Raw genomic sequence first — 24,579 nt, forward strand, 5'->3', positions numbered from 1 at the left:
GCAACAGCCTAGCAATCATGACAGAAGGAATCCTTGTGGCAGTTACAATAATGTAATAGCTAAAGCACATGCATGCTCACTGTTTTGGGGCTATTCCCCCTTCTGCAAGTTTCCACTTTAGAATGGAAGCAGAAAGTTGGAGCCGTACAGGAACAGTAAGCATGTGCTTGCTTTATTTCTCCTTGTGCTGCTGTCTGCCAAAGGATTAGCAAAAGATGGACTGTTAGTGGCTTGGACTCTGGCTACCTGATGTCCCAGGCAGAAAGAAGTCACTGCATGTGGGCACCTCCACCTCAACCGTGCCCCCTACCACATTGCAGAGATGTCCTTCACATTACTGATCAGCATAGTATAACAGCACTATAAGAGTTAGCTCTTTAGACTAATGGCATCCAGTTACTAAATTAATTTCTCTGTTGTGCATGTACATTTGTTATGTTGACTTGTTTTTTGTAGAGATATATATTTTTTTTTGCTGCAGCTATTTTTATGTATATTCAACTGTGTGTGCATATCTATCTGTACATGAAGCTCAGTTCTTTCTGTCTTCTAAACCATTGTATTTTTCCTTTAAGGACACAAAGCATTGTCTAACTCTGAACCTGACTACTCTGCGCGTGTGGTGTTATGCATGTAGTAAGGAAGTATTTCTCGATAGAAAACTGGGATCTCATTCACCGTTGCCTCCTACAAGACCTCATCCAACCCAGGACAATTATGGACAGGTATAACGTACTAATATATGCTCTCTGAATCAAGGAGCTTTTACTTAAACTTTCACAAAAGATCTTAAAACTAAGTTACACCCTCAATGTCTGAGTCCTAGTAGTCATACTAGTTTTGGAGAAATCTGGATTCTTTGCAGATTGTGATTGCTTTTATTGGACTAGCATGAGAATTATCTAAAGGTGACGATAAGCATAAGCTTGTAAGAGAGAGGTCCGTTTGAGATGTGACAAACTGACCAAATGTATACAGTTTCATTAGTTGATTCAAAATTTGAAATATTTCTGAGGCAAAATAGAGAACACAGCAGCAAAAGTAGGGAGAAGAGGGAAGTCAGCCTGAACTGCACTTAACAAAAGGAGGGCACATCTCTTCCATTCCAGGATAAACCTATAGGGCATGAATGCCCTAGTGGCAAAACTAGACTGGTGGACCTGTGCCCTTCGAGGATGTTGCTACATGGTCTGTGCATTCAAGGGGAAGAAGGAGGAAACATAAGTTACACAAATGCGCATGCCAAAAAAAAAAGGGTAGAATGCATAGAGGATAGCTTGTAGTCTCATGGCAAACAGCAGTCCCATGAGATGCCGTAACCATTTAATCTTATAAGTTAATCTCATTATTTCCCCGCTAGCTGTATGTTATAATGCATTCAAGCATTTCAAGTCTGCTGTAAATCCAAGTTTGTTGATTGTTTGTTTATGTTTGTTTATTTATATTTTGTATATTTATACTTATATTTATAATTATTTTATTTTAAATTGTTCGCTGCTTTATCTATAAGTTCATACAAAGTTAGCCCTGTTATCTGTACCCTCTTGTTTGATGTAATTTCCAACTTTGGTTCTATGTAAACCGACGTGATATGTACTAGTACAGGAACATCGGTATATAAAAGCCTTAAATAAATAAATAGAACAAGAAGATGCCTTTTTTTTTTAGCCCAAAGTACAGTAGCAAAATGAGAAAATCATGTGCACTTACTGACAAAGCACAAACATACAAGCAGCAGGTATACACTGTTAAAAAAACAAACAAAAAAAAAAAAAACTGGACAGAGTGGCACGCAAACACTGGACAGCATCATTGATTTACACTAGCATGCCAGAGAGAGACAACATGAAAACATACTTGGAGCCATAAAAACCATGGTACTTGACAGAGAGAGAAATGTAAAGCTAACTTGGGATGGCTGTCATTTACCAGCTATAGCTAGTGTTCTGTTTCCTTGTACTCTCTGAATCCTCAGGAGCACTGTTCTCTTTAAGGTGCAACTCACCCAGCAGAAGGGACAGTGGAATCCAGTCCCACAGCTGCTGACTGCTCTGCTGAATCTGGGCTGGGAACTGGGATGAAAACCATTAGATCCTGGTCATTTGCTACTTTTTAGTTCTTCCAGATTCACATTGATTTGTTTTTGAGTTATCACCTAGAAAAAAACAGGTCAGGTTGTCTGTATCTTCCCATCATTCTCTTCTTTAAAAACTGAAGCAAAAAATTATTCCTCTTCATCAAGTAAGACCAGTCCAGATGAATGGGTTATGCTTACTGACTAGCAGCTGGAGACAAGAGACCAACAGGTTTGCTGACATCACTTCTTATATGCATCAAGCTGCCCTCTGCCTGCCAGTATTCTCGGTCTCCAGCAGATGGTAGGTGAGCATCCCATGCTGTGTACTGAAGACTGTATAGAAGTAGTGGGAAAACTGCTTGGGGGGGTGCTCCTGAGGTGAAAAACTGCAATTCTCTCCCTTGGTTGATTGTGGTCCTGGTCCTTTTGGATTTCCTTTTCAGCAGCTCCCATAGTGAAAGGCTTGGTCTCCCTCTTCCAGTAGAGTAGTGCCAGGGCTTGGGGGCTTCCAGCATTGCTGGTCTGGCTTTGTTATTTTGTCTGGTCCCTTTTCTTCATCACCCTTCCTCTCCCCACGCCAATCCTGGCTGCTGCTCCTCCTTTGGTTAATTGAAGTTTCACTGTACTCTTTAAGAGGAAGACAGGGTCGAGTCTTTGGTTTGCTCTGGCAGTGTAATAAGGTAAAAAATATATATATATATTGAGTAAGGAGGCTGCTAGTAACTAGAGCAGAGCAACTATTCTTTTCAGGGTAGGACCAAAGAGCTATTTCAGAGGGTGAGTACCCTTGTTTTGCTCATTTTTCTGCCTTGGGAAAAAGGCAGCATGTTGGCTTCTACAGAGTGTGGGAAAATGCCTGCACCCTGCAGAAAAGATGGAAGTCAGAAGCTTTACTCTGCAAACTAGAAGAAGCAGTCCAGAGATGGTGCAGAGCAGCTTGGGGTGTGTAGTGACTGCGTTTCCTAACGTATCAGGGGGATTTGTACTCATTGAGCCCATCTGTGGGTTTGCTCCCACAAATAACTGTGGATGCCGCTGCACCATTTTGGAGCCGTGGGTGAGTGGGCCTCCTTCCTTCACTCCCATTTAGCTTATTTCCTGCAGTATCTGGGTGGAAAAAGGGCCTGGATCAGATCCTTTTGCCCTGGATTCCACTTCTGTGGATGTTTTAAGATGCCTTCAGTAAGTCTTCTTTATGACTGAGACTTCAGTCTCGAGTCTACTCCAAGTTTTTCTTCTGCCTTGGTGGAATTGGTTTGGCATAAGTCAGAAGAGTGTCAGCAGAGGAGGAATAGGGTAGACCTGAATCAACCTGGAAAGGTGGGGAATCTGTGGATTCCCTGGCTGGGTGCAGCAGAATTCCATGGTGGAAGAGAAAATCTCCTGCAAGGAGAGGAGGTTGCTGCCCTGTTCCATCGCTTCCATAGAGAAGAAATAACATCTTGTATGCTGCATGCTCTGAACAGTGCTGAGGATTAAGAAAAAAAAATACTCTGGAGGGGGAGGATGTTACTGCCATGTTCCATCTCTTCCATTGGGTAGCACTAACATTTTGAGTTCTCAGTTACTGTATACTCTGTGTAGTGCTGTGGATAACGAAAGATCCCATTTGGGTCAATTCTTTTCCCTTCTCGGGGCTCTGAAGAATCTGTGGAATCTGGACTGGGTGACTATTGAAGCTTGCCTTTTTTTTTTTTTTTTTTTTTTGAGGGAGGTCGCTCACTAGCCAAATTATTCCCCTTGTACCTCGGTGGATGTGTGTGGCTATTCCGGTGGAGGGGGCTCCTGTGCTGCAGGATTCTCAGGATAGAGTCTGTTCTGAAGCTGGGTTTTGCAGCATTTGGCATGGTGCTATCATTTGCAGCTTGCAGTTGTATAGTTACATTTTGTGCATACTAAAGAGGATCCAGTAGATGATTTCACTTAGTTGGAGTCTAGAATTGCATATTTGGCAGAGGCCTGGTTTGACTTGATAAGGGTTCTACCGGGGATATAGCAGCCACTGGTGGTATTCTTGGTCAGCAGATTCTGTGTTTTAAGACAAATTTATCGAGCCTTCCCGTTGAGGGTTGCCCTTTATTTGCAGCAGCTCTTGAAAGGATGGCAGTTGCTTGGGGGAGTTCAAGGTAAAGCTTCCGGTCTGGCAAGATTCTTGGAGGACGAGTCGAGGGGACCATTGTCTTTTCAGGACTCGTCTTTAAGGGACAGTGTCTGTCTGGAGAAGTTCTTGGGAAGCTACCAAAGCTTGCAGATAGGTCATTTGGTTCTTTACATGCTTTTCTGGTCCGGAGTAGGCTCTGTGATTACAGGAGATTTCACAGGGAGAGCATGCTGGTAGTCAAAGATCTAGAACCTTTCGATGGTATCAATCCTTCGTTCCACCTAGAAAAAAGGTAAGGAGAGGTCGGGAGGGTCAGGTCCCCACCACAATACCAATGACTGATTTGAGGTCCTTTCTGTGATTCCAGAGATAGTCATGTTTATATTGTAGGTGAGCCCGACTTGTATTGGATCTCTGATTTGAAAATTGGCATTACTTTTGCTACCCTTCAGTCCTTGGGTATAGAGGCAAATTTGAATAATGTGTTAACATTGCTAGTAATAGGTCTAACATTAATGCTTTAGTTTCTTTAGAACTCTGGAATGAATAACATTAGGTCCTGGTAATTTGCTACTATTTAGTTTGTCAAATTGCTCTAGCACTTCTTCAAGATTCACACTGATTTGATTGAGTCAACACCTAGAAAAAGTGAGTCAGGTATGGGCATCTTCCCATCATCTCTATCTTTAGAACTGAAACAATCAATTAATTTAGTTTATCCACTATGGCTTTATGCTTTCTGAGCACCCCCCCCCCCATCCTGGTCATCCTGAGGCCCAGCTGACTTCCTCACAGTATTTTTGTTCCAAATGTACTTGAAAAGGTTTTTATTGGCTTTTGCATCTTCAGCAAGCCTCAGGTTCTCTCTTGGCCTGCTTTATTAATGTTTTTCAGCTAATTAGACAGTGCTAATGTACCTTCCTATTTTCCTCATTTTTCAAAAGATGCCTTTTCGGCTTTGATAGTCTTTCACAGCATCATTTAGCCAAGATGGTAAATGCTTGCCTGTCTTTTGACCTCTTAATTTGTGGAGTACATTTTATGTGGGCTTCCAAAATGTTTTTTAAACAGTGTTCATGCCTAGTTTCTTTATCTTATTATAGTCTCCCCTTTTGAAATTATGTTGTTGCAGTACTTTTATTTATTTCTCCTTCCAGCAATTATCTAAAAAATGACTGCATTATAATCACTGTTGCAAAGTGGCTCCAGGAGTGTTAACTCACATACCAGATCCTACATTCCCTTAAGAACTAGATCTAAAGGAGCATCCCCTCTTGTGAGTTCTAGGACTAGTTGCTCTATGAAGCAGTCATATCTGGTGTTTAGAAACTTAATCTCCTTGTTGTGCTCTAACAAAGCATTCACCGCATCGATATTGGGGTAATTGAAATCTCACAGTACGCTGGTGCAGGATAAAAGTTTAATCACCATTAATTTCTATGGTATACTTTACTTGAAAAATTAAACAACAAGGATATATATAGTTCAAAACGGTTTTGAACTATATATATCCTTGTTTAATTTTTCAAGTAAAGTATACCATAGAAATTAATGGTGATTAAACTTTTATCCTGCACCAGCGTACTGTGATACTTGCTTATGTGCAAGGTTTTGCTTCTTTTCTTTCTGGACTGGTAATTGAAATCTCCCATTATTGTGTTTCTGTATTTAGTTGCCTGTTTAATCTTTTAGCATTTCATAATGTTTCACCATGCTGGTAGTAAATTCCCAGTGTTATATTCCTCCTGTTATGCATGGAATTTATATCTGTAAATATTTCATATTGCAGTTTTTCCTGCAGACATCAAATCAGGACTCAGCATCAGCAACAAGGATTATCCAGTGTACTTCCTTATTTTCTTCCATCCCCTCTCTCTTGAAGAAGTGAACTCCTTTCTTACAGCCTTCAAGCCTTTTACCTGTATAGATGATTCTTGCCCATCCTGACTCATCAAGCAGTCCAAAAAGGGACTTCTCATCCACCTTCAGACTATCATAAACTTCTCATTAGCAGAAAGCCACCTACCTAAGTGCCTTAAGAAAGATGCAGTAAGATCCACACTGAAGAAACCAAACTTTGACCCAAACATTTCAGCAATTTCCAACTAGCCTCCAACCTTCTGTTCCCCAGTAAAATCATTGAGAAAGCAGTCCTGCAACAATTAACTGAGCTCCTTCATGTCTCTCATCACTTTAACTCCTATCAGTCAGGCTCTAGACCCTACCACAGCACAAAAAGAACACCAGCCTTCCTTGTGAATGACACATGGCTTTATCTAGACCAGGGTTAACAGGCCCTTCTAGTCCTCTTCGACCTCTCAGCAGCATTTGACATAGCTGACCGTGAGCTCCTCATCTCCTGCCTGGTAGAATTTGGTCTTTCTGGCCCAGCCCTCACTTGGTTTAAATCCTTCCTTTATGACTGTACTCAAATCATCTCCCTGGGTCACCTGTACCCCCTCCCATGCGGTACACCTCAAAGCTCCATTCTTTCCCCCATGTTGTTCAATATTTATCAGACCCTGTTTGGTAAACTAATCAGAGTTTGTCAAATCCCCTACCATTCCTATGCTGATGATATTCAATTACTGTGCTTCCTAGGCATCGACCCTGATCAAGCAATCACAAGCTGGGTTACACCTCACTAAACTAAAGCTTAATCCCCAAAAGGCAGAAATACTTATGGATTGGAAAACTGACCATGCTCACATCCATTCTAGAGTAACTTTAGAAGGATCTTCGATACCTTACAATCACCACTTCGTAGCCTTAGCTTTACCTTAAACTCCAAACTCACCACTGAGGCTCAAATACTCTCCTTTACAAAGTAACTTTTTCCATCTCCATCACCTCTTTGATGGCCCAGCCTACACTACAGTCATCTAGGCTTGTTTAATCTCCTGCCTAGACTATTGCAATTCCGTCTATGTTGGCCTGTCCTAAAAGCTAAATCATCATCTGCAGCTCATAAAAAATGCTGGAGCACGAAGCATGCTCAACACCAGCAAACGTGATCCGTTTACTCACTCCCAAAGTCACTACACTGGCTGCCAAGCTTCTACTACACCACTTTCAAAGTCATGCTTCTAGCCTTTAAAGCGCTTAAGGGCCTGGCATCACCCTATCTCAGTGGTGGTTAACTCCAGTCCTTGAAAGCCACAAACAAGCTAGGCTTTCAGGATATCCACGATGAACATGCATATGATATGTTTGCATACAATGGAGGCATGTAAGCAAATCCATCTCTTGGCCACCCCTGCCTATCTATTCAACCGACTCTTCTTGTATATTTGTTCCCACCTTCTCCATGCATTAATACTTGTCTGATAGTGCCTGCCCCCAAGAAAATGCAGCTTGCCAACATAAGGAAGAGGACCTTTGCTGGATCAGTCCTCACCCTCTGGAACTGCCAGAATTTGAGGGAAAAAAATAAAATTCTGCCTATTTTTAGAAGCCTTTGGCCCACAACCAATGCCCTATGGCTCCTGCCTACCTTGATTTAGACCTCCTGACTTAACCACACTGGATCTAATTCCCTAAACCTTTCCATTTTCTTTCCTGAGGGTTGTAATTTCCCTATATTTATCTCCCCCCACCCCCTTCCCAGACTGCATTCCTGGAAATCTCACTGTATATATTGTGGGCCCCCCCCAACACACTTCTTCCAGGCAAGAAGTTAAACTCAGTCTTTGTGGTATCTCTTCCCTATTCCTGTCTAGTTTGTCTTATTGAAGATGAACATTACACATGTCCTTTAATTGCTACTGTATGTGTCCACCTAGTCTCTTAGCCATGTTTACTTCCTATTCATTGTAATACCTGGTGTTTTGTTTTATTTTTGATGGAGTCTGTAGACTTATATGAACATATTTGCCAAACTGGATCAGACCCCAAGGGCCATTAGGCCTAGTATCCTGTTTCCAACAGTGATCATTCCAGGTCACAAGTATCTGACAGGATCCCAGGAGTAGATAGATCTCATGCTGCTAATGCCCAGGGATAAGTCGTGGCTTTTCTCAAGTCTATCTTGTTAATAGTTTATGGACTTCTCCAAGAACTTGTCCAAACCTTTTTAAACCCAACTATGCTAGCTGCCTTTACCACATCCTCCAGCAACAAATTCCAAAGCTTAATTGTGCATTGATTTCAAACAAATAGGAGAAAATTATTTTTCAATGTGCTACTTGCTAACTTCATGGAGAGTCCCCTTGTTTTTGAATTTTTTGAAAGAATCAATAACTGATTCACATTTATTTGTTGTATTTGCAAGAACATAAGAAATTACCATACTGGGTCAGCCCAAGGGTCCATCGAGCTCAGCATCCTGTTTCCAACAGTGGCCAATCTAGGCCATAAGAACCTGGTAAGTACCCAAACACTAAGTAGATCCCATGCTGCTGATGCCAGTAATAGCAGTGGCTAATCCCTAAATTAACTTGATTAATAGCAGTTAAATGGCTTCTCCTTCACATGATTTTATAGACATCTATCATATCTTCCCCCCCCCCCCCCAAGCTGTCTCCTCTCCAAGCTGATCAACTCTAACCTCTTCAGCCTTTCCTTATAGGGGAGCTATTCTATCCCCTTTATTGTATTGGTCACCTGTCTCTGAACCTTTTCCAATTCAGCTATATCTTTTTTTTTTGAGATGCTGCGACCAGAACTGTACACATGCGGTCTCACCATGGAGTAATGCAGAGGTGGTATGACATTCTCAGTTTTATTCTTCTTTCTTTACCTAATAATTCCTAATGTTCAGTTTGCTTTTTTGATCGCTGCCACACACTGATCCAAGTATTTCAAAGTATTGTCCATGATGACGCCCAGATCCTTTTCCTGGGTTGTATTTCCTAATATGGGACCTAACATCGTGTAACTTCAGTGTGGGTTATTTTTCCCTATGTGCATCACTTTGCACTTGTCCACATTAAATTTCATCTAACATTTGGATGCCTAATATCTCTCTCGCAAGGTCTTCCTATAATTTCTTACAATCCATTTGTGATTTTTTGTCATTTGAAAATGTGATCACCTCACTCGTTTCCTTTTCCAGATCACATATAAATATATACAATAGAAACTATTTATTAAATTAAACAGGGCATTAACATAGCTTTTCCTTCAGTTACCTATTTGTTTACCCTGGGACATTGGTCGGTATTGGAGAGGAAGTAGTGGGTAACCTGGCCTCAATGAATTTCTTGAACTGTTCAAAATAAAAGAAAACATAAACTTCGTTACCCTTCTTTAAAATACATTTGCATGGATAATGTAAAACACAGGAAAATCCTAGATCAAGAGCTTTCTGTCTAAGGGAAAGAAATTCTTTTCTCCTCATCTGAGTGGCCTGGGCCACATCCGGAAATATTTTAATCGGTTGAGCATAGAAATTCAAGGGGAATTTTCTAAAATAAGATTTCATAATTAAATTGACATCTTGCTTGTATATAAGGGATACCAAAAGAGTACCCCTCTCCAAAATTTCCATACTAGAGCTCTCAAGGAAGCTGGTTAAATTAGCGGGGATATTAACCTGATTCATTTCTCCCAGCGTGGTTCTCTTATTAATGAAATGGCAAAAATTTATTGACTGCATTTGATCAGGCAAAAAAGAGAGAGCCTCGCTTAGAAATCGTTTTAAAGTAGAATAAGGGATTTCTCCTGCTATTTTAGGAAAATTTAATATCCTGATATTTAAATGTTTTGCACTATTTTCAATAGCTTCCAATCTTCTGGTGCAAGATATTTGATCTCTTATTATTGTCCCGTTAACTTCTTGTAGAGTTTTTATCTTTTCTTCTGCTTCGCCGATTCTAGAAGAAATCTGAGTTATCCGTACGTTAACTTCTTCTATTTTCTCCTGTGAATTATGTGCAACAGAATCCATTTTTTTCTCAAGTCTATTCATGGAGGCCCCAAGTCCCATCATAACCTCCCAAATGCTTTCCAAAGTTATGGTCTGCGGTCTTTGAAAACTGACCGCGGACTCACCTCCAGTTGCTGTTATAATCTGGGCTTGTTCTCCCGCAGAAATTTCCTCTACCTCCGTTCCTCCGTTTATCTGCTGCCCATTATCGCCCCCTCTCCCGCCGGAGTTTTGACCTTCCACGGCGTTCTGGAGGATTACAGCGCGTTCCTCATCCGAAGCTTCTCCCCCCTCCTGCTCCGGCGCATCCACCGCGTCATGGGTCAGCGCCGGGGTTTGGTCAGCGTCGGTGTCGCGCTGTGCTGGGGGTTGACGTTGTTCAGGGCTCAAGGAAACCTCCTCCAGGAGAGCTCCATGTTCTCTTTCACATGGACTCCCAACGAGCTCCTCGGTTCCTCGAATTACCGAAGTGGATAGGAAACGGTCGATTTCCAGCTGAGTCATGGGTGGTAAGGACTCGGTGGGGTAAATCCTCACTTTACCCTTTCTTTTTGCTGGCATAATAATTTTGAAGAAAAATGTAATTTCAATGTGGAGCACGAGCGTTCCTTGCTCCTGCTATGCCGCCACATATAAATATATTAATAGGGAGTTGCTGGGGCATCAAAGTGGTCGAACTAGCAGTGTATGTTTGAGGTTCTCTTACTTTTCCTGCTTACCCTAGTGAATCATGATGCAAATGGAGGGCCAGAGAGAGGGATGCCTCAGCTGCCCTCACGAGCTCCACAGTTGGGCCGATGGATTGCCCACGTGCAGTGGGCGATTAATGGTCCAGGAGTTGGATCGCTGGAAGGCCTTCAAGAGGAAGACGGGCTCAGATCCTTCCCTGAGTCTTTAACATCTTTGTTCCCGGAGGAACTGCACACTCCTGTGAATCCTGCTGAGGTGATTGGGCTGGCGCTGTGTCAAGGTACAGCGCCAGATAATGACGCTCCCAGAGCTGAGGCTACGGGTTTAGCTGGAGACGCTTCAGAGCTGCATAACGTTCTTGGTGACCACAGAGAGATCTTCTGGAGGAGAGGTTCAATGGCAGCATGGAGGAGCCTCCATACAGCCAGAAGAGTTATCGTTGCTGCAGTCTTGCGAATTGGTAAGACCTAGTACATTCACCTTAGAAACAATATGAGAGACTATTATATCTATTAATAACATTTCTCTATAAATGAATCCTGTGGTGAACCATATAAATATTTTGGATGACCATGTGAAAATGCTAGAAAGACATAGCAAAGTTTTATAAGAGGAACTACTGAGACTTTTAAGGTAAACTTGGAAAGTTCCTCTGCTCTTCAGCAAGCTTTATTAAAAGAAAATCCATTTCTTTCCAATCGATTAGAGCAATTGGAAAATCAAATAAGGGGGAAAAGTCTTTGATTTATTAATTTTCCAAAAGCTCCTCTCTTGTCTTCTAAAGAGATGTGGAAGAAATACATGATGGATATCTTAAAACTTTCTGAGCAAACTTTACCCCTGGTTTCAAGGGGTTTATTATTTCCCACCTTATAAAAAAGATTTACTGGATGGAAAAAAAAATATACAGGTTTTGTTACCGATTAAGCCATCTAGTTTGAACCTTACAGCAGTTCTTGACATTTCTCAGAGTGATTTGGTTAGCCCTGTAACTCTCTTATTGCTACATTCCTTCTGGAGTCAGATCGAGACTGGGTTCTGAAGTTTGGTTTTTTTCGTCGTTAGTTAGAGACTTTCTTAAAGTTAAAACTTTGAGTTCACCCGGATCTTGCTAGACAAACTTAGAAGAGGAGAAACCAGTTTCTCTTATTGAGGCCTAGGGTAGTAGATTTGGGTACATTCTTTATTCTCAAATGTCCCTGTAGATGTCTCATAAAATATCAGAATGCCTCTTATGTTTTCTTTCAACCTTCTCCACTTTCATTATTTCTGAGTGAAAGATCCTTCTGTATTGGTTTCCTCTCCAATATCCACTAGCTGTCCTCTCGATGTCCAGATATGAACTGTTACAGTATGTCTTGCGAATCCCTTCTAAGCTAGCATTGCTTTATTTAGAACAGTGTATATATATATATATATATATATATATTTGTTCTTTTTTTTCTGAGGTTGTTAGGATCTCTGTAGGACTAGGAATGAGATTTGTTTGTGTTTATATTTTGAATTGTGGGGCTAAGCCTCATACTTCATAATTATTATTATTGATTTAGATTGTATTTCAGCATTATTATTTTGTTAAATTCTCTATTTGCTGATTCAAGTGGGTTCTTGATATATGTATGATAAATTCAATAAATTAAAAAAGCACCAGTCCCAGTACAGATACCTGAGGTACTCCGCTGTTCACCATTCTCTACTGAGAAAAATGACCATTTATTCCTACTCTGATTCCTATCTTTTAAACAATTTGCAAGCCAAATAGGATATTGCTTTCTATCCCGTGAATTTGTTTTCTCAGGAGTCTTTCATGGGGGACTTTTTCAAACGCCTTCAGGGAAACCCAAATATACTACATCCACCTGCTCACTGTTATGCACTTTATTAACCCCTTCAAAAAATGTAGCATATTGGGGAGGAAAGACTTCCCTTGTGTAATCCATGCTGACTGTGTCCCATTACACCATTCATTTCTATATGTTCTGTATTTTGTGCTTTAGAATAGTTTCTATGATTTTTCCCGGCACTGAAATCAGGCTCACCAGGCTATAGTTTGTAACATGCTCTGAACTCTGTGTGAAATAACTAAACAATGGTGATGGTGATTCTATGGAACCCCTCTCTTTCCCCAGCATGTGACCCGGCTCCTGCCTCCTTGAAAGGAAGCGGGGGGGGGGGGGGGGAGATGCGGGGGAAGTGAAGTAAGTGGGGGCATATGGATGAGGAATGATGTGGAGATGGAGCAATAAGGGAAGGAGGGAGAATGGATGGGAGATAAAGTAAAGGAAAAGTAGTGGAGGGAGTGGAAAGTAGAAATGTATGGGAAAAGCTGGGCAGGAGTAAGAAAAGAAGGGTAGTAAAAGGTGATGGAAACAAAGAAGCGAGAGGTAAAAGGAAGAGGGCAGAAAACAGTTTGGGTCCCTGGTGGTAGCAGTAAGTGGTGGTGATACAATAAGAACAGCTCATGGTTAGGGGGGAGCAGCCAGATGGCAGGCCCCCCTCATTTGAAAAAAATGATGAACTTGATGATAGGGCACACCTGCATATGTCACAGACAAAATTGGAGGAGCTATTGGTACCAACCACAAATTTGGTCCTTCTAGAATCTGAGAGAGAGGTTGCCACATTCTGTCTTCTGGGCCAGCAGCAGGAGTCTGACAAATACAAGAAATGAGAAGAATCATTAGTTATGTCTAGCAAGGGCATAACAAAAACAGTGTTAATCACTCTTACCCTGGCAACATATGATGACCTCGGCAATAATTTGTAAGAATCTAAGGTTTCAAGCACACAGTGATGTAGGACAGGAAATGGAAACTTACAGGATGTGGCAGAAGGACCTGCCAGGTACTCTTATTGAGTTCCATATAGATTTATGATATATTAATAAAATCTTTTATGATGCGTTATAAGCTGCTTTGGGGGTTATAAGTTGAAATAGAAAACAGTGCAATGTCTGTGCTACAAACTGGGTCTTCTATCCTCTGGCAATGAATATAGACATTGATGGCTGCTGTTTTTTAGTTTCCAGTGCAACTGCTAGGATGGCATCTCTGTACCATATATAGGGACCACATCTGTTTGTTCATAGCTTACTCACTTCTGCCTCTTTATAACACGATAAGTGGCCTTTCAAAGGGTGAAAGAATTGGTAAATGGTAGCCCACAGATGTGTCCATTACTTGCTACATGGCATGGTTATGTACTTGACTGGTATGAGGAAGCCAAATATAGGGGGGAATCGGCATACAAACCACTTTCCTTTTTAGTGGTGGATATGGAATACCAGGTGCTGATATCTAACGATGGTGCCTCTTGTATTTCATATCTGTTGGGAATGCTGTGAGTGGAGTCCTCCAGATATGTGGTGCAGAGATGGAATCCCTGTGCATGACATATGAGACTTCAGTGCTCCTAGCCTTGCTATCTTTTTATGCTGAGGTAGGGTAAGCCATGACAGCAGTGCAAGAATATTGAATATTATGGAAAATGAAAGGTTTGATTTAGTATGATACAGTTGGTGCTGTATATTAATGGGAAGACAGCTGTCATTCAGACATTTAATAGATGTGGGAGAAAAGAGATTTTATATATTTTGGCATATTCTGACTTGGCATGCCAGGTGTTCATGCTTTCTAGCTTGATGTTTATTTTACATTTCTTGAATTCTACTATTTCAGAATGAATTGATCGATGAGGAGAGCAACTTAACATACACAATTAAAACATAACACATACCTACAATAAGCTTGCACAAAAAGAAATGTTGTGTTTCCTCTAATGTTATATATGCAGTTGTATGTCTGTGCCCCATAGTTTATGTGGGGTGCACAATGCATTCTATGCACCTGAGGTTGAATGAACATAAATCCTGTTTGAAGACGACGAAAACAGCTGCACCGATGGTGATCTAAAATGGGCAGTTATACAACAGATACATAGTTCTATTCGGGGTGGTGATACACTTGCACGATTGAATTACCGCGAAGCCTTTTGGATTTACACCTTAAAGACACGGTCTCCAAAGGGCATGAATGAGAACTCGATTTGATGGCTTTATTATGAAAGCAGACCTCCAGTGTATGCTTCCTGATTGAAATCTTCCTCCCTGTGGATGGGGTGATTTAATTCCTCTTGAACTTTATTGGTTGAGAGTGAGTCACTTGAACAGGTGTATAAGGGACTGATGCTGGAAGTTATCTTCATATGGCGTCCGTGAACAAGAATAGCATTTGGGAGTTGAAAGCATGATAGCATCCATGACACAAAGTTTGGCTGTGTTTTTGTGAAGAGCGACATCCCCTGAAGAAAGACGGTAGTCTGAAACGTGGTCTCATCGGGAGGGCAGTAAGCTTCTTGAACAATTTGCAATGTGTCGTTTTGGTAGTATTAATTGAGAATTAAGGACTGTCCTGTTCAGAAGATACAGACCATTTATACCGTTAGCATTAAAACAGCAAGTATATGGATACAATTTTCAATAGGGAATGTCGTGCATATTTTTTAAGTGTTTTTGACAATTGAAATAAAAGTATATAAAAATTTGTTTTCTCAACACGCTGACAACATCAGCCCAATTGGAAGGAAGTTGGTGGTTAATGATTATAAAGACACATGCAGTGCATTATCGGGTGGTAATTATTCATATATGAAACCTACAACCTCGTCTAATACAATTTTTTTTCTATTGAAAAAATTTATTTATACACACAAACAGATTTACACAATACAAAATATTGAAAAATATAGAAAAAGGAAAAGGTAAAAAAAATTCTTTTATAGAAGAAGGTGTTGGATATTAAGTGATACTTATTGGTATCACCTTCATATGGTGGAGTGTTGTTTGGGGTGGTGCACAAAAAGAAAGGCACTTAGCAGTTTTCTACATTTTAAATAGTCCCTCTCCTGCCTAATAGCATTAGGTGAGATATTCCAGGACATCAGTCTAACAAAGGCGAGCTCTGGAACATGTTTTCTGTAATTTATAATATGGCGTTACTGGATATTTTTGACATTGTAAAAATGCTTTTTTTTTTTTTTAATGTTTCTTTTTCCCACATTCTTTGTAACCGGTCCAAATTAGTGTTAGGAATATAAAGATCACAGGGTTGTAACTAAAGTGTGGGTAAACATTTTTGCTCTTATTTTGCACTGTTATTTGTTGAGCATTCTTCCTTTTTCTATGGGGATTGATGTCATTGGAGTGTCTTTGTATGTCCAAAAAGGCATAACGAGGCTTATGCATATTTATGTTGCAGCGTCAAATGTGGCTGACCCCAACAGTCTGTGTATGCTTATTAGCCTATTTACAGTATTTGATTGGCTGGCTGGCTTCTCTAGTCTCAGATTAGCATTTAAAGTATTTAGCTGACCCTCCTGAATAGCTATTTACCATGACCACCTTTTTGGCCTCTAAATGAGTGATTCAGTGATTTAAAAACTGAGCCCACCTGATTGGGCTCGAATTTCTTTGTTATATCTTCTCCCTAGCAGAGCTCCACTTGGAAATTTATGATTGTATACTGTAACACAGAGAAAAACAGCTGAGGCTTTTCAATAGTGGTTGCAAATAAATAAGCTTCATTTCACAGCACAAGCACAAACCTTGAATAAAATGAGTGGGGTAAAGTTGGGGGGTGGGAGAGAATATGTATATTATTGCACTTTCAATTCACTGCATGTACTTTCCACCTACTCCTATGCATTATGCACAGCAGCTGAATTTTCACAGGGAAACTTTGCAAGGAGTTTCCCTGTGAAAATTTGCTTGCAGGCCTACAGCTACAGGGAGGCTCAAAATTGCACTCCTCCGTGTTAAATGCTCTGTAATTGCAAATAGTGGGCCCAATATTTAAAGATATTGGTTATCTGAGTTAGCTGGATATAACTTATCTGGCTAACTTAGGATATTCAGCGGCATGGCTATGCCGCTGAATATACCCAAATAAGTTCTAGTTAGCCGGAAGAGTTATATTCGGCTAACTTTAGACCTGCTATTGAGCAGGTCTAACTTATTCAGTTACCTTAACCAAATAAGTCTGAATATCAGCAGTTAAGGTAACCAAATAAGGAGCCCCACTCCTGTCCAGCCATTGCCCACCCCCAAGATATCCAGCTATCTTTTTAGCTGGATAAGTATTTATCAGGCTAAGTGGTGTCCGCTGAACATAGTCGGATATTTAGTGGCTGCCACTTAGCCGGATCAATAGGGACTAATCTGGCTGAGTAGCGCTAAATATCAGCCTCCCCATATTTATTGTTTATATCAAACAGCATGCATTAAAAAATATCAAATACAATTGAAAACTTGGGCTTTTCTGTATGATGGTTTAAATCATGATTTAAACTGCTAATTTACATCTGCTTCATTTATGCTATCTTGCTGGAGGCAGTTTCCATCTGAAGATGAAAAGAATAGTGTATTTGTGAAAGCATCTCGAAAATAGAACATGGATTATCACGAGAGAGAAAAAGCAGACTGCTAAAAATGGAATACATTGCAGTGCTGGAGAGAGGTTTGAAGTCTGCTGCTGAAAAATACATTCTCTTACTACAGTCTGATTTTTAGTAAGAAGGTGACCAGTACAAATTGAAAACCCATAGCAGGTTGAGATGCACAGATATAGTTAATTCTCTGAATAACTGTGACATTTGTTTTTATTGTGCAGTGTAAAATGTTTGTCTTGGCTCAGTTGTCAGTTTTTGGGCTGCCCACTTGGAATTCAGGAGCTGCTTGTCTCCTGTTGCAGACGTGCAATTTGTACACCTTGTTCCCAGTGGTCTGTTCCTTCCTAAACCAAGTGTTAAATTGCTTACTCTGGTGCAGCTACAGAGTGGGATATAAGTGCCAAAGCTGTAGTTGAACACTTCAGCACCTGTTAAAGGATTTCCTGGAGTCTGACCATTACTATTAACTAATCAATTTGCTGAGTACATAACAGTTTTGCTTAGCCTGAAATTTAAACTTTTACCCTGAGGTTTCAGGGGTTCCTCATAATCCTCCAGCACTAATGAAGACCTGCCCAAGCTATTTAACAACAACCATTTCCAGTCAGTCTGCACTGTCCAAATGTGGTCCTAAAATACCTCCTGGTGTCGTGAGACAAGGTATTCTGAAGCCTCTCACCATCGACCTGTGTTCATGACCCTTCTTCTCTCTTCCTCCCAATGTACTTTACAATTTAATATTTAAAAAAAACCCCACTATTTACCTCCATACCGTATGACCTTGCAGCTCATTGCGGGTGTTTGGACGAGATGAAAACCTCCAAAGAGATAACTAGGGAAAGAGGGTGGGGTGGAAAGAGAGTGAGAAATAATGTCAGTATTATTTCCTAGTTCTGGTTGGGTTGATGAAGGTTGGCACTCGAAACTTATACCCAAGGATTTCTGCTGATACATTTCAAAGCTCTGACCTCTAGACACCACTACATTGATTTAATGCACTTAGTTGAATGTGTGTGTGTAGTAACCTGGAGGTAGGTTTTGGGTTTGTATTAATAGAATACAGGTGAGCGATGTAGACAAACAAGAGGCATTCATCATCCCTTTTATCCCTTTTGTCTTTTAAAGGATTTTAAAATGCCTAGCAGCCTAACGCTGAAGAGTCTGCCTACCGCGGTATTTGATGATCTTGATATTGAGGTGGATGAAGAAGATGAGCTGAAGACGAGAGGTAAGTTGATGCTGGCATGTTTTCTAGTTTTCATTTGTTTTGTGTTTCTTAGGGCTTTCTAGTGGGCAGCATGTAGTCTTTCTCACAGTTTGCTAGCAGTGAACCCGAAGGACAGTATGCGGGTTATAATTAGGCTAATAGTTTTCATGGCCATAGAGTTCGTTCCTCCACTGCTTTCATGTTTTAAAAGCTTTGCAGTAGAAAATACTTGAAATATAAGTGAGCTGCTTGGATATGAAAAGCCTTCATCAAATAAAATAAACCTCTTTAGAATCCGTATTGTCCAGATGTTGGAACAAGGTAGCCTGCTGTTGCTCTGTTCAAAGTGAATGAGGTTGGCGGAATCAGTCTGCGTGAAAGAGCACTGTGTTTTGTTGTGCCCTCGGGGTTTAGAGTTAACGCTCTGTAATTTGTGTAATAGCTGTTAATGACCCTCTGAAAGATTAGACTGCCAAATTTGATGCCTGCTTGGTGTGTTCTTTCCTTTGTTTAACAGGCCTTACAGGATTGAAAAACATTGGGAACACTTGTTACATGAATGCAGCTTTACAAGCGCTTTCCAACTGGTAAGTGTAAGAGCAGAACATAAATGCGCAAAAATAAATAGAAGGATTTGAAGAGCGTGGAAGTAACCATTTTAATAGAACTTCAGTATAGTGGATGGCAGTGGCGTTGCTGGGATGATTCACTTGGTTCTGGATGGGAAAGTGTTAATGTGCTATTCAGAGCTGATCCAAGATGATCAGAGAAGAGAGCCTGAGTCAGCTTCTCTGTATAAAAGGCTGGCCTGAGCAGTGGACTGAGAGCCAAGGAAGTCAGAGTTTGAATTGGCTTCCCCCGCTGACACTCTTTGTGACCTTTGCCAAGTCATAAGAACATAAGAAAATGCCATACTGGGTCAGACCAAGGGTCCATCCAGCCCAGCATCCTGTTTCCAACAGTGGCCAATCCAGGCCATAAGAACCTGGCAAGTACCCAAAAACTAAGTCTATTCCATGTAACCATTGCTAATGGCAGTGGCTATTCTCTAAGTGAACTTAATAGCAGGTAATGGACTTCTCCAAGAACTTATCCAATCCTTTTTTAAACACAGCTATACTAACTGCTCTAACCACATCCTCTGGCAACAAATTCCAGAGTTTAATTGTGCGTTGAGTAAAAAAGAACTTTCTCCGACTAGTTTTAAATGTGCCCCATGCTAACTTGATGGAGTGCCCCCTAGTCTTTCTACTATCCGAAAGAGTAAATAACCGATTCACATCTACCCGTTCTAGACCTCTCATGATTTTAAACACCTCTATCATATCCCCCCTCAGTCGTCTCTTCTCCAAGCTGAAAAGTCCTAACCTCTTTAGTCTTTCCTCATAGGGGAGTTGTTCCATTCCCCTTATCATTTTGGTAGCCCTTCTCTGTACCTTCTCCATCGCAATTATATCTTATCTCCTATTGCCTCAGGCACCTACGTAAAATTGCAAGCTCTTTGGGGAAGGGACTTACCTTACCTGGATACTTACCAGCATTGTATTGTGCTGTATATGTCTGGTAGCATTATAAAAATAAAAAGTATTATCCCCCAAATCAGGGTGAGTTGAGCCAGCAGCTGTAGTAGTATTCTTCCATTAAATCAGACCAGTGAGCTTTATTATCATTTTGTGTTTTCATTTTGATTTTAATGCATGTGGTTTTCTACTAGCTCAGGTTTCATTTTGTAGCTTTTATTAGGCTCTTATGCTTCACTCTTGGTTGAACCCAAGTGCAGAAGCATTTTCAACTTAATGATTTTTGCAATAGGCAAGGAGACAGACTGCCACGACTTCGTGATTAAAGCTTAGCTTCTAAATGAAGTGCAGTAAAAACAGAATACAAGCTATACTCTAACTCTAAGAATGTTCTGTGGACAGCTTCTATAATGGTCAGACTGTACAATCGCTTAGCAGTAAAACCACCAAAGTTTAAACATTATTATGTGGGTGATAAAAGCATTGCCACAGTGCTGTTGATAAATGGAGATTGATTGATTTATACCTGCCATGCACATTAAGGCATTTTGAAATTGTGACTTTATATGTTTGCACGTGAATAGTAGTGCCCCTTTTGTTTTTGCTACGTATCTGAATACGTCTCTGTTTTGCTACTTTACCTCACAGAAATAAACTTTACCGACAGTGACAGTTATGGTGAGCATGTCCTCTAGTTCTGTTCCTTGAAAAGTAAACTACTGAGCAGTGGTGTTTGCTGCCCTGAAGTCTTTCTGGTGCTTTTTAGTCTAGGAGCCCCTTGTTAAATTATTCTTGGGAAAACAGAGAGTCACCCTTAAGAAATTGGTGGCACATCATGAAGTGCATTTCTCTGTGCCTAGCAAGACACTGGAAACTGATGCACCAAGCAGAATTCAGCTGCTGGACCTCTGATGTCTCTTAATGACCTTAAACTGACTGTCTCAAAAACAGACATCCTGTTTGTCAAGATTTCCAAGTCCAGATGTCCTTTCATGTTATCGTTGTAGGGCCATCAGATCTCGAGTTCTTCCAAGGTCTGCAATTTAGGGGTTATATTTGATACAACATTCTTGTAAACCACAGGTTGGTAACGTAGTTAAGTGCTTTTTATAAGCTCTGAATCCTGCATTGGCTGAAATCCTGTTTATTAGTTTTTCACTCTGTATTACAGACCTTAATTATCTCAGGCCTTGAATACTGTAATGTAGTATATATAGACCTACCAGCTAGTACTTTAAAGCTCTGCAAATGAGTAAACATGCAGTGGCCCAAATCTTGATCGGGCCTTCCCGATTTGCAATATTTTACCAATGGTATTTAATCTACACTGGTTTAAGAACCTCCTAATGGTGTTCAGGATTTTAAATTCTAAATCTGCCTATAATCTTTAGTGCCTTATTGAAAATGTATACGCCTAGCCGAACCTTGCATACATGCTATAAGAATTTACTGGACGTTCCATCTGTGAGGATGCTGCAGTTGTGTGAGACCTGTGAGAATATTTTCTGTGACTGGACCTGAGTTGTGGAACTCCCTTTGAGAGAAATTGAGAGCTATTACTGATCTAAAGTCCTTTAGAAAAGAATTAAAAAAAAAATTCTTATTCTTAGAAGCTTTTGCAGATCTGCTTGACCTGTAGGATCCCTATAGTAGTTGTATTCATATTTTCTTAGATTAATGTATATGGATCAGTTTTGGAATTTGCAAACCTGTTGACCTTATGGCCTCTTGACACTGACATTTTGACGCTAGCATTATCATATTCTGGATTTTGTATATGGACCAGATGTAGAGATTTTTTTAAGTGTAAATTTGTCATATTGTTGCTGTCAGATTTCATGAATATTTTATTAATTTGCCTAGGATATTTAGATGGGTGAACCATAAATGCTTTTAAATTAATGCATTTTCTAAAAAAAAACAAAAACACAGACTTATGAGATCATACTGTGTGTATGTGTTCATACCAAATATTCAGGATGTTGGGTGTAACATGAGGATTCTGACAAGGTTTTGGTTGTTTCCCCCCTCCGATTCATGTATATTCATACCTGTAAAGTAGACTCCATTAGTTCTAGGTAGAACTTCTTGTTAAAGAACAGTGCCAGCTAAAATGCACAGTACAGGCAGGTATGGGGTCAAACTAAAGTGATTTGGTCATATACAGTCTTTAAAAATTAATTTGCATAAGGTGAAATGCATCAATTGTATATTCACATTTGTACACTCCCAGAAAAAAAGTTTTATTTAAAGTATCTTTTAATATCAAATAACATTTTGGTCAGGAAAAAGAAAATGTAATCTCCATATACTTTTTTAAATTTGCTTTTTAAATTGAGCCGAAATATTTTTTCCTGATTCAATTATTTCAGAAATGTTCTGAGCCAGATGTTTATATTTAATCAAGTGCATTGAGCCAGATGTTTATATTTATTCAAGTGCATTATGCCTCTGCAAGTGAGAAGAAACATTGCAAAAACTGATTTTCCCATTATATGCAGGATTAACAGCACACCTATTTTACATTTTTGTTCTTAAACATAGTTAGATTACGCTGTCTTTCTTTCTCTCTCACATTAGCCCACCCCTGACACGTTTCTTTCTCGACTGTGGTGGCTTAATACGAACAGACAAAAAGCCAGCGCTTTGTAAGAGTTTCCAAAAACTGATGACAGAAATTTGGCACAAAAACAGGTATGTGTTGTAACTACTTCACAAAATCCAAACAAAAAAAACGAAGCTGCTAGGAGATCAGACTCTTAATTTTTACAGTGTCATTCTAGTAATTCTCTGTTTAAAGAAAAAAAAGGCTTGTTTTGACTTGTTTGGATTTCTTCCATTAGTCTAAGTTATATTAGCACATAGGTCTTTTTATTTATATATATTTTTTAAAGCAAAATTCCCTTTATGGAATGGGATGCATAGTGTAAGATTATGGAGACTATTTTCTCTCAAATGTATTTTTGCTACTTTATTTTATAGGGTAATGAAAATAGATATACTCTTTTATATCCATGTTTAAAATGCTTTTCCGGCTGCGGTTCTTTGTGGACCGTAGGCCCAGTGTTTCCTCGGACCAGTTGGATGATGTGTCTCAGGTCATGGTAGCTGCCAGGAAACCTTCCACTAGGAAGTCTTATGGCCTGAAGTGGAGGAGGTTTTCCATGTGGTGTGGCTGGCAGATTGCATTTCCTTCTGCTATACTCAGGCAGGACTGCAACTTGGGGGCCATGTCAAGGCTCATTCTGTCAGAGCATGGCAGCATCAGAGGCCCATTTTGAGAGTGATCCTCTTGGACGAGATCTGGCAAGGCTGCAACGTGGAGTTCTCTCCACACTTTTGCCTCTCACTACTATCTGGACAGATATGGCCGAGGTGATAGCAGCTTCAGCCAGTCTGGAATCTCTTTCAGCTGTAGAACCCAACTTTTCCTGCCTTGGGCCCTTTTTTCAGGTTCAGGCTGTTTCACTCTGTTTTCCTTGGACCTGTTCTCCTGTTCCACACTGAAACTGCTTGACTACCTTCTGCACCTTTCGGATGCTGGCTTAAAACCCAACTCTGTTAGGGTGCACCTAAGTGCTATTGGTGCCTTATGCGGGGGTCTACTGCAGTTGAAGCCTCCCCTGCGGCCTCCTGCTGTTTCCTGGGACATCAGTGTGGTGTTAGCTCAGCTCATGAAAGCTCATTTCAAGCCACTGTGAACCTGTGATTTGAAAGGTCATCTTTTTGTTCGCGGTCACTTCAGTGAGCAGTGTTAGCAAGCTTCAGGCCCTACTGGCATATCCACCTTTACACAAAATTCTTCCATGATAGGGTGGTTCTGCACAGGCATCTTAACCAGTCAATCGTCCTGCCCACCTTTTTTCCCAAGTCTCATTTGCACCAGGGCGTATGGGCTCTGCGAAGTCTGGACTGTAAGAAAGCCTTAGCCTTCTACTTGGAGTGCACGACAGGCCATAGGCAGTCTACGCAACTCTTTATCTCTTTTGACAGGAATAGATTAGGAGTTGCGGATGCTAAGCATACCCTGTCCAACTGGCTGGCAGATTGCATCTCCTTCTGTTATACTCAGGCAGGACTGCAACTTGGGGGCCATGTCAAGGCTCATTCTGTCAGAGCCATGGCAGCTTCAGTGGCCCACTTGAAAGTGGTCCTCTTGGACGAGATCTGCATAACTGCAACGTAGAGTTCCCGCCACACTTTTGCCTCTCGCTACTGTCTGGACGGGTATGACTGATACGATAGCTTCGGCTAATCAGTCCTCTGGAATCTCTTTCAACTGTAGAACCCAACTCTTCCTGCCTTGGGCCCTTTTTTCTGGTTCAGGCTGTTTCCCTCATTTTCCAAGAGCACCACTGTTATACCCATTGGCACCTGTTTGGGTGTTGTTGGTCTTGTTTGTTGCTCAAGAACAGCCTGTAGCTAGGGATTCACCCATGTGTGAGGGCTACCATCCTGCCTGTCCTAGGAGAAAGCAGAGTTGCTTACCTGTAGCAAGTATTCTCCTAGGACAGCAGTCCATGGCCTTGTTGGTTATACTGCATGAGAAATATTGTAATATCCAGGTCCTCTGTTAATGCTTGAATAAAAACACAAGCTAGTGTAAAAAAAAAAAATGTGGCAGCATCATATTGAGGCAGTGGTGGAATTGCTGAGTTCTCTCAAATGGATTTT

General features: G+C 40.7%; 1 protein-coding gene across 3 annotated transcripts in view; it reads left to right on the forward strand.

Annotated features, from left to right (window-relative positions):
- Nucleotides 1–24,579, forward strand: part of USP33 (ubiquitin specific peptidase 33) — a 112,388-nt gene that overhangs the window by 32,712 nt on the left and 55,097 nt on the right. For all 3 annotated transcript variants that reach the window (XM_029618877.1, XM_029618878.1, XM_029618879.1), the window contains exons 5-8: nt 576–725; nt 18,304–18,406; nt 18,903–18,972; nt 22,486–22,599. In XM_029618877.1, the coding sequence (XP_029474737.1) occupies nt 576–725; nt 18,304–18,406; nt 18,903–18,972; nt 22,486–22,599 (437 nt within the window). The remainder of the gene's footprint in view (nt 1–575; nt 726–18,303; nt 18,407–18,902; nt 18,973–22,485; nt 22,600–24,579) is intronic.

This window comes from Rhinatrema bivittatum, chromosome 10, assembly GCF_901001135.1.
Source record: "Rhinatrema bivittatum chromosome 10, aRhiBiv1.1, whole genome shotgun sequence".
Classification (NCBI taxonomy): Eukaryota; Metazoa; Chordata; class Amphibia; order Gymnophiona; family Rhinatrematidae; genus Rhinatrema; species Rhinatrema bivittatum.